Source organism: Leptonychotes weddellii, chromosome 15, assembly GCF_054177405.1.
Source record: "Leptonychotes weddellii isolate Sample4059 chromosome 15, ASM5417740v2, whole genome shotgun sequence".
NCBI classification, from domain to species: Eukaryota; Metazoa; Chordata; class Mammalia; order Carnivora; family Phocidae; genus Leptonychotes; species Leptonychotes weddellii.
The window spans coordinates 50,760,342-50,770,363 of record NC_138383.1 but is presented as its reverse complement, the minus strand read 5'-3'; the positions used below and the strand labels follow the sequence as shown (position 1 = coordinate 50,770,363).

At 64.4% G+C, this 10,022-nt stretch overlaps 2 protein-coding genes and 1 long non-coding RNA gene across 3 annotated transcripts in view; 2 read left to right on the top strand and 1 right to left on the bottom strand.

The window, feature by feature from the left end:
* Nucleotides 1-10,022, bottom strand: part of PIMREG (PICALM interacting mitotic regulator) — a 94,652-nt gene that overhangs the window by 61,646 nt on the left and 22,984 nt on the right. The gene's annotated exons all lie outside the window — the stretch shown is intronic.
* PITPNM3 (PITPNM family member 3) overlaps nucleotides 1-10,022 on the top strand; it is an 85,323-nt gene that overhangs the window by 56,846 nt on the left and 18,455 nt on the right. Inside the window, exons 7-9 of the mRNA XM_081806016.1 lie at nucleotides 6,821-6,897; nucleotides 7,215-7,450; nucleotides 9,481-9,670. Of these exons, the coding sequence (XP_081662142.1) occupies nucleotides 6,821-6,897; nucleotides 7,215-7,450; nucleotides 9,481-9,670 (503 nt within the window). The remainder of the gene's footprint in view (nucleotides 1-6,820; nucleotides 6,898-7,214; nucleotides 7,451-9,480; nucleotides 9,671-10,022) is intronic.
* LOC145717446 (uncharacterized) lies at nucleotides 10-6,812 on the top strand. Its single transcript, XR_014140668.1, has 3 exons — nucleotides 10-1,346; nucleotides 1,439-5,885; nucleotides 6,544-6,812. It is a non-coding gene; the product is annotated as an uncharacterized LOC145717446 (long non-coding RNA).

The following is a 10,022-nucleotide window of genomic DNA, read 5'->3' as shown; positions in this document are numbered from 1 at the left end:
GACCCCCACCCTGTGGAGCCCGGAGCCCCCTGCCCGTGGCCGCCCTTCCCCACGGCCCCCCCGCCAGCCCGGTAACGTGTCTTTTCCTGGCCTGTGTGGGCAGCTTGCTGAGCACAGCTGCAGACAGGCTATATTTAGCCGGCTTTACTGAGCTCAGGGTGGCAGACGGCCGCCTGGGGAGCGTTCCTCTTGCGTGTGTGCACGTCTGTGCTCGACAAGGCCCGTTGCCGTGTGAGTGCCGAGGCGTGTGCACGTGCGTGTGAGTGCACGAGGACGTGTGTGTGTCCGTGCGAGTCTGTGTGGCATCTCTGCTTTGCTGGGGACATCCTCAGCTTCTGACACTTACAGGGGAACAAGGTATTTGTTCGCTCATTTGTTTGAAAAATATTTCATGAGCATCTTTTAGATGCCAGCATCTGGACGGTCTTTGGGGATAAAATGGAGTGTAAGCAAACCCAGTCCCAGCCCTGCAGGACCTCACGGCCTGGGGATGGAGGAGATGCCAGGTCAAGTGACCACGAAGCTGGAAGTCTGAGGATTGTCCTGGAAGAAAGAGCCACAGTGCTTTTGGGAGGAGAGTAAGGATGGACGCCCCCAGGGGCAGGACCCCTGAGGTTTCAGGAGGGAATATTTGGACACAGTAGTGTGAAGAAGAGTCGGGTCTTGGGGAGCAGAACGTGCAAAGGCCCTGTGGTGAGATGGAGAAGGTTTGAAAACCATTCTACAGCCTGGTGCTTAAGCCCAGAGGAGAAGCTGGTGTGGGAACATAGCACAGCGTTTTGTAGAGTAGGTAGAATCTAGCCCGTGACTGGGTCAGGGTTCCAAAGGAGAAGGAAGGTCTGTGTGGACGCAGGGCTGGAGGAGGGCCCGGTGAAAGGACCGCATTCTCAGATTTAGTGGAACTCGGGGGCACAGGACCAGGCCTGGGCGGCTCCCAGCCCTGCAGGTCACAGCCGAGTGCCCCACCCCATGGCGCTGGCACGTGGGAGCCCCAGCCCTGTGGTCCCATGCGTCCTGCTCTGCAGCCCCTTGTTGGCAGTCTGGGCCCCTTAGGGCACCCCGCGCAGATCTCAGCCTGGGCTGGGGGCTGGGGTCTCTTTTCAGCCGGAGAGAATCCGTTTCCTCAAATCCTTTTCTCCTGGGAACAAAAGAGCTTCTGGAAACAAAAACCAGGAAGCATGGCCCCAAGGCTCCCCAGAGGCATAGAAACCCAAGCAGCGAGAAAACAGAAATTAGTGTCTCCGAAAGGAAGTTAGCCAGCTCCACGGGCTCTGAGGAAAGTCTCATTGTAACCTGACTTCTGAGTGGCAGCGCCCGGTGACCACGTGAATTCTAAAAGGACGCAGGTGACGCGCCCTCCTCCCGTCCCGCGGCGGTGATGACATACTCCCTGCACATGCGGACGTCTCCATAAATACCCGCTTGTGTGCATTTTTAGGCCCGCCGCACGCAGCGCGTTCTGCCCCCTGCTCCTCGCGGGCGATCGTCACCTGTCGGGGTTATCAGCTTCTCAGTGCGTTTGGAGGCGTGTCCTGTCCACCTGGCGTTAACTGTCTCCCCGGCCCCCGCGGTGGGCACAGATTGCTTTCCGTGTTTGTAGCATGACCGCGCGGCCGTGGCTGGTGTCCTGCGAGCACCCGTCTGCACGAGGCTTGGTCCTGGGGCGTCCGGGGCGTTGGGTGTTTCTGGTGACGTTGCCAAACTGCCCTCCGCGGACTCCAGCCGTGAACAGGGGAGGGGCTGCTTCCCCACACCCTGGGCAGCGCGGGAAAGCCCATCTGGGAGGTGAGAAAAAGGCCTTTCGGAGTAATTTCAGTGGGCATCCCTAGGTTTGGGGTTCGGAGGCCACGCATAAAAGCCGTGCCCTGTCCTTTCTCTGGACGTGGCAGGGGGTTAGCGTGCAGGCACACACCGGTGGGAGCACGCTGGTGACTCCTTGTCTCTGTGCCCGCTTCCCAGCAGGGCCGGGTGGGCTCCGTGGCAGTTCCTCCCCCTCCGCCCGCAGGCTCACTTCGCGGGGCAGTGGTCAGGCCTCTGTGTGGGCCAGCGCCTCTGGGGGGGCCTGACCAGCCACTGGGGGTCGAGCCTCCTTAGCAGATGCATCCAGGCTGATGGGGTTGGGCCCTGACCTTGAAAGGGTTAAGTTGTCACAGCAGGGACCTCAAGGTCCATCTAGCCCACCGTGCCTGGAGTTCCTGCCCAGCGTCCACTTACACAACTTGCTCATAGAGCCTCCCTCCGGGACGGTCCCGTGACCCAAACGCAGCTCCTGGGCATTTGCGGGCCACCGCGTCCCCTCGAGCCTGCTCCTCCCCAGGCGGGGGCCCCCTTCCTGCAGCTTTCCTGCCTGGTTGCTGGGTTCCATCTGAGCCCCCAGAGTGGCCTGAGCTGCAGGAACGTGCCCTCCTCCTTCTGCACTGAAGGCCATGGAGCCTGCAACGCAGAGGCCGTGGAGGCGGCCCCCTGCCCAGCTGAGGCCCGTGTCCTTGAGGTCCTCGGGCTCCCGGACACGCGTTTGGGCCCCAGCCAGCGGAGCAGGAGGCCGCCGTGGTGTCCAGCTGGTTTTGTGACCCAAACGCAGGATTTTGATTCACGCTTCGAGTTTCACGGTTACGCCGTCCTTCCCTTTTCACGCCCTCGGGTCCCCTCACCAGCCCCCAGCTCCCGAGGGCAGGCCTGCCGCTCTGGTGTGTGTGTTTGGGAAGTCAGGGGTTGCGGCTGTTGAAAGTGTCCTTCCTCTGAGTGTGACACATGCTTGCACTCACAGATAGCTTTACACCGAAGGAAATCGGCCTCACCGGAGAAAAATGGGAAAATAGCGCGGAGTTCAGGGAACGGTCACCTGTTGTCCCCCCATCCAAACAAAACCTCGCTGACGGGGGTGCTCATCCTCATCCCCGGCTCTTCCCACCCCTGCCCCCCGTGTGTGTGCCTGTCTGCGTGCGTTCACTCGGGGGCTCGAGGCCACGGAGCCCCCCCGCCCCCGCTTGTGGGGAATGAGGCTCTCGTTCCTCCCGGACACTCCTGGTCCACGTCCTGCATCCCACTCAGAGCAGGCAGCAGAGACTCGGGGTTCGTCCACAGAATTACGCCCGTGCGTGCACGCAGAGGATGGGGTCGCTCTCAGGGCATGACGCACGGTCGCGAGCTGGGCCCGGCTCTGCTCGCCTGGGGGCACGAGCGGCAGGTGGGGGCCTGCAGGGGCTGGTGGGATGGAGCGGCCGGCCTTAGCCGGGGGCACCCCAGCCTCCGGCCCTCGTGGGTCCCGCGGCCGGCGGCAGCAGAGACGGAGACAGGGCCCCTCCGCCGAGCCGGGGACGCCTTGCCTGGCATGCTAAGTGCGTGGGTGTTGACTTCGGCTTCTGTGTCAGGGACAGTGTGGCACTTGGGTAATTAGAAGGGTGGTCACAATCTGTGCGTTTCCAAGGCTGTGATTAAGCGAATACAGCCTCCCCTCTCCAGCTGGCAGCAGGAGGCCGGGGAGCTGGGCAGGCTGGCAGGGTGGTGGGGGCGGGCGCTGCGGTCACAGGACATGGTCGCAGAAACAGCCGTGGGCGCACCCCACCCCGAACCTGGGCACCGCAGGGACCCCGCCTGAATAGGGCTGCGCCCGCAGAAACAAAGACGTCGGGAGAAACAGGCAGCCCGCCCACGAGGCCCTGGGCTCCCCACCTCCCAGGACCCCACCAGCCGCTCCCGTCACCAGAGGCTCTGGGGAAGCCCGCGGAGGGGAGGACGGATAAGGCCCAGGCCAGGCCCAGAGCTCGCCCTGGTTCCCGGACACCAGCCCCCCGGGGGCCTTCCAGGAGACGCACGTCCCTGTAGACTTGGCTTCCCTAAACGGGATTTCTCCCAGGGGCTGACGAGCATGGACATGTCTCACAGGCCACGTGCACCCTGGGATCTTTGCCTGCAGTGGGTTTTCACAAAAACACCATGCTAGACCCTGGCCGCTGATGATCCCTGCCCTCGGGGCCCCCCTAGTCTGATGCAGAAATGGACGCATGAGCCAGGCCCAGCCGAGCACGGTGTGAGGTGACCATCTCTGCCTAAGTAGGTCTGAGAAGGCTTTCCCGAGGCTGGAGCAGGGGAGCAGGGTTGCTGGTGTGCCCGGGGAGGAAGGCCTTGCCGGCAGAGGCTCGGCATGAGCGGAGACAGGGAGGAGTGAACCTGCCGGGCCTGGTGGGCGAGCCAGCGCCAGTGTTCTCAGTTACCCTGGGGGGAATGTCTGGTTCGCAGAAGAGCAGAAGGCTTGTGGGCCAGGCCCAGGCAGGGGGGCCTCGTGGCTGCCTTTCTACGTGTCTGCAGAGGTGCGTGTCCCCGGGGGGCGCCTCCAGTCCTGTTAGCCGGCCCTCGGGGGGCAGGATCTAGGTCTGCGGGCGAGGCCTCCCCTCCTGCCAAACCTCTCTGGCTCTGCACTCTGAAATGAAGCCAGGCTCTTCCCATTGGCCGGGGAAGGCGCGGGGGTGCTGAGGGCCCTGCCAGGCCCATCCCTGCCGAGCCAGGTGGCCAGGATGCAGCATCGGTTCGCTGCCCGGAGCGTGGCGGGCGCCCAAGGCGCAGGATGCAGCCCCAGCTCGCGGAGGGCACGGTGCCCGGGAGACGGCGGGACCCTCACGTCTTCCCTGCGGCTCGTTTATAGGCTCACGGTGGTAATCGGTAGCAACTGCAGCCTGGAAGTGCGCGTCGCCGCCAGGCTCGGGCGGGACTTGGGGGCAGGGCGGCGTGTGTGGAGGCAGCCATGTCCCCGCCAGCCTCTGGCCCGGCTCGTCCTCCGCATGCATGACTGACGCGGACAGAGACTTGGTGTGTGGCCGGCCCCGCTCTGAGCGCTGCGTACGTCTGACTCATTCATGCTCGGCCCCTGCCCTGGGAGGCCGCCAGCCCCATGTCCCAGATGAGAAAACCGAGCCCCCTCACACAGCCGCTCAGAGCGAGACTTGGACTCGGGCACTCTGGCTCCAAAGCAGGTCCGCCCCAGCCTCGGAAGTCGTGGTCTCCCGGTCCGCACGGGCCCCGGAGCCGCACACGAGGCCACACGCACCATGGAGCGTGGCTGCTTTGCTATGGGGGAGGGGTCCGTGCCGGGCGGCCTGAGCGTCTCCTCTCCTGCGGACGGGGATCGTGGTGTCACCCCCCCGCCCCCACCCCGGGGAGGACGGACCATCGTCGGGCGGCGTCCTCTGTTGGGTGTGCTGGCTCGCTCAACCTTATTCGTGGTGGGGCCTGGGGCACGTGACCCAGGAGTTGTGAGGCTCGGATGTCTCATCCGAAAATGGGACTAATACCCAGAGATCCAAAGCTTGGGGGTGGTTGTGGGGAGTAGGGGACGGCGTCTGGGACACAGTAAGTGCTCGGCAAAAACCAGGCCAGCTCCCCGTGTGTTATATTGGGAGCCTGTCCTGAGGTCGGGGCCCAGGGTCCACAGGATGTTATGGAGAAGAGCTGAGCGGCCAGAAGAAGCTGGAGGGAGTATGGGCCGAGCCAGGCCTCCCTCACCCCGAGGCTTCCCTGCTCCACCTCCAGGCCAAACCTCCATCAGAGGAAACCATCCCACGCTGGTGTGGGTGGCAGCCCCCTGCTCGTAAAGCAGTTGCCCTTAGACCAGGGCCATGTCTGTAAGGAACCAAGAGTTCAGAAGTGCACTTGCCCTCCAAGAAAAATTTCTTGTTACCAAACGCCGTGGGGCCAGGGGCGGCTGGGAGATCGGACTCAGACCCTCGGCTGGGTCCCCACCCTCCCCTGCTGCAGGCTTGCCCGCAGAGCCCCCGGAAGGAGCCTCCCCATTCCCATGTGACTCCTGGCAGGTGCGGCAGGCTCTGGGGGGTGGGGGGGTGTGCAAGGAAACAAAGACTGTCCCAGCACGGAACTGGCTGCTCTAGGAGGTGAGTGAGTTCCCCGTCACTGAAGGCACACGAGTGGGTCATAGTCTAGCCGTGTGGTGCAGCCTCACAGAGAAAATGCTGTCCTTCCCATGGGGAGCAGGGAGAGGAAGGAAGCAAGGTCAGCGTGGCAGGTGGCACCGGGCAGGCAGCAAGGGGGCCTCTCTCCACCCCAGACTCCGGGAACTTAGGTATCGATCGCACAGACTTCTCTGTAAGGGCCGGAGGGCAAATACTCCAGCTCTGCAGGCTCTGAAGACGCTGTGGCAACTAGGAAAGTCTGCCGCCGAGGCCCCTGTGTGAGCAGCCAACCGCTCCAGCTGTGTTCCAATAAAACTTTATTTACAAAAACAGGCGGCGGGCCAGAGACAGTCTGCGGCTGCTGCTTGCGGGTCCCAGGGCCCAGGCTGGAGGCCCCAGAGGCGGAGTGGCAGCTGAGGGAGGTGGGGACAGCCTTCCCCTGGGGGCGGCCTCACCAGAGCTCCCGGTGGTGGTGAGGAGTGTGGGCCCAGACCCGCCATGCCTGTGGGGTGCGCCTGCCCCGGGCCCTGGGCCCCCAACTCAAGGCCTTGCTCTGATGGCTTCAGGCAGATGTTTTAGAAAAGACCTGAAACGGGCCTCCGGGCTTCAGAGGGTGCTCAGCCCACATTTGCATCCACAGCTGGAAGCCGAAGTCAGCAGAGGGCATTTCTGCTGTTGCTGTTGTCGCGTGTGAAGAAAAGCAGGACGGTGCTTTCTGGGACAGCCTCCCCGGCCCCAGGGACTGCGCCTGCGGGGGCCTGCCCTGCTGGCCTCCCTTCCCTGGGGGGACGAAGGTTTCTGGTGCCGCTGATCTGGAGCCGGGGGCTGGACGCTGTCCCCCCAGCCGGACCCCAGGGAGCACCTGCAACCCCGGCCTGAGGGAGGCCCACAGGTGCTGAGTCCTCTGTTCCCCGCAGGAGAACTGTATCGGGTCTCCTTGAGAAGACAGAGGTTCCCAGCCCAGGGAAGCATCGAGATCCACGAAGACAACGAGGTGGGCTGGGCTTCTGGGGGTGTCTGGGCGCCCCTCTGGTCAGCGTTTCTGGCAGACACTTGACTTCCTCATCCTTGGACTTGCTGTGGGACCCTGGGCAGGTGCTTGTCCTTCTCCGGGCTGCTGGCTCCCATGTGAACAAGAAGGGCCTCTTAGGAGCTTTCCTGCCCCGACAACGGGGGGCTTGGTCACCCGGCTGCCTGTGCGCCTCCCTCTGAACGCACAGGAGGTCCCGCCACGTCGGGAATGGAGACAGGCCAGCTGCGCATGCGGTGGTGGGTCTCTGCCTGTCTCTATCCCGGCTGATGTCCTTCTAGGAAGGCTGCCCACAGCGCTCCTGCAAGACGCACGTCCTCCTGCTGGTGCTGCATGGGGGCAACATCCTGGACACGGGCGTGGGGGACCCGTCCTGCAAGGCGGCCGACATCCACACCTTCAGCTCTGTGCTGGAGAAGGTCACGCGTGCCCACTTCCCGGCGGCCCTGGGCCACATCCTCATCAAGTTCGTGCCCTGCCCGGCTGTCTGCTCGGACGCCTTCTCACTCGTCTCTAAGTGAGTCTCTAAGTCCTTCCTGCCCTTCTGGACGGGCCGGGGTTGGTGGGGATGACGTGGCGGGGCTCCCTGCCTGGGGCACCTCCCTGGAACGTCAGCCCCTGACCGACCTGAGCACGGTGCTGGGAGTGGTCAGAGTCCAGAGCAGTGAACAGCTCGGCGTGTCCTTCTCTGCCGGGCCGGGTGGCGCCCGCCCCCTCGGTGGTGCAGACCTGCTCCCAGTGCTCACGAGGCCCTGGTCTCCTGGCCCAGAGGAGGATGCCGGGGCCCCGAGAGGCTAATGCAAATCCCCGCAGGGGTACCCAGCGACTGGAGCCAGGAGTCGAACCCGGGCAGCCTCGCTCTTGAGCCCAGTGGGCATGTGTGTTCTGATGCAGGTGGTGCAGGGCACCGCGGGGGACCCGGGAGACTGCCCTGTGCCGGTTTCCTCATCTGTAAAATGGGGATAATCATGTCCTAAGTACCTGCTGGAGATTTTGTGAGGGTCCCGCAGACTGGTGCAGCAGGTACAGTGAGGGGTGAGCTGTGACTCACTTCGTCCTCACGGGGGGACGGCGCTCTCGTGGGCATCCGGTGGAGGGGATGGGGCAGCGCGCTCACTGGGCCGGGGTTCTTCACCCAAGCCTGCCCCTGGGCCCTGGGGGAGAGAGCAGGGCGTGCGGGGCTCACTCTTCCCTCTGAGAGACAGGAGGGTCTCTGCTGCCTCCAGGACCCAGAGCAGCCTCCCCTCTGACCGTCTGCGGTCACGGGACGCGCAGGGCAGGTCTCCGTCCAAGCTGGAAGGAAGGACGGGATGAGTCATAGTTCCCCAGCCCGACATGATTCTTGTTAATGCGGGACTCCAGGGCTCACCCTGGGGTCCCCGGGCGGGAGGGCAGGAGCCCTGGAATCTGCGTCCTGGGCACCTGCCCTGCGACGGGACTTGGGAAGGGGGCTCTTCCCCACTCTGGCTGTCAGGAGTTACCGTGCTCTCGATCTCAGGACCCCGGGCCCTCGCCCAAAGGACGTCTGACCTCCAGAACTGGGTCAGCCAGCCCCGGCCTGATCACCGGCAAGATGGATAGCCCGGCCACTCGAGGGGAGGGCGGGGGACCGGCCTCACTCCCCCAGGCAGCTCCTCACCGGCCATCCATCACACCAGTCACTGCCGGGAGGGAGTTCTTGCTCAGCTAATTAAAATCTCTCCGGCTGCAATTGAGGCCTGTTTCCTCTAATTTGTGTTCTTTGGAGATGAGGAAGGGCTGTTAGGCCAGCTTGCACACCACGAGGGCTCTGCCACCTGCTCAGAAAACCCTGAGCCCCGTCGCCTGTCCTGGTCTCTGTCAGGTCCCCAGCAGGATCGGCACTGGGCCCTCGTCAGCCTGAGCTTGGGCCGTGGGCAGGGGGCTGGTCCCTCCCGGCCAAGGGACAGAGGCAGGCCAGGTGGGGGTGTGGGCTGGGGCGGGCGCTGGGAGCTGACCCCAGAGGGGTCTGAGCCACCCACAGAGGGAGAGACTTGCTGGTGAGGAAGCAGGGAAATGAGGGGGCTGGACTGTGCCCTGGCCGTGAAGATGCTGTAGGGCAGGCTCTCGTGGGCTGTGTGCCCATCTGCAAGTGGCGGCTGACATGGGACCCCACACCTGGAGGGCTCTCTCTCCTCCTTTCTAGCGTCCCTAAAGCCTTCCTTGAGAACTAGTCCAAACTCCGTCTCCTCCAGGAAGTCTGCTCTGATGATATGTCCCCACCCTGATCCGCACCAGGTGGCTTCCTCCGTGATCGGGGTGTCGCTTGGGGCCCAGCAGAAGAGGGAAGGGGAGGGTCGCTACCCCAGGGGACCCAGGCCCGCATCCCAGGCTCGTGCGGGCACAGATGCACAGGAAGCCAGCACAGTGCCCCCCAAACCCCCCGCCTGCGCCGTGTTTACTCTGGCTCTTACCCGGCTCGTCCTCTGGAGCCCCGAGCAGGGGCCTAACCGTGGCCAGCTTGTGTCTGCGCCGCCCTCTGCCTGCCGCTCCTGAGCCCGGCTGGGCTTCCCTTGACCCTGTCTGCAGCCTGAACCCCTACAGCCACGATGAGGGCTGCCTCGGCAACAGCCAGGACCACGTCCCTCTGGCCGCCCTGCCCCTGCTGGCCATCTCCTCCCCGCGCTACCAGGACGCGGTGGCTACCGTCATCGAGCGGGCCAACCAGGTCTACGCGGAGTTCCTCAAGTCCCCTGATGGGATCGGCTTCAGTGGGCAGGTAGGACGGCCTCCCCAACCTGCCCTGACCTGGCCTGACCCTGGCCTGCCTGCTCTCTGTCCTCAGGCCGACCTGACCCCTGACCCTAGCCTGAGTGCTGTCCGTCCTCAGGCCGACCCTGGCCCGAGTCTGACCCCTGGCCCTAGCCTGAGTGCTGTCCGTCCTCAGGCTGACCCTGGCCCAAGTCTGACCCCTGGCCCTAGCCTGAGTGCTGTCTGTCCTCAGGCCGACCCTGGCCCGAGTCTGACCCCTGACCCTAGCTGAGTGCTGTCTGTCCTCAGGCCGACCCTGGCCCGAGTCTGACCCCTGACCCTAGCTGAGTGCTGTCTGTCCTCAGGCCGACCCTGGCCCG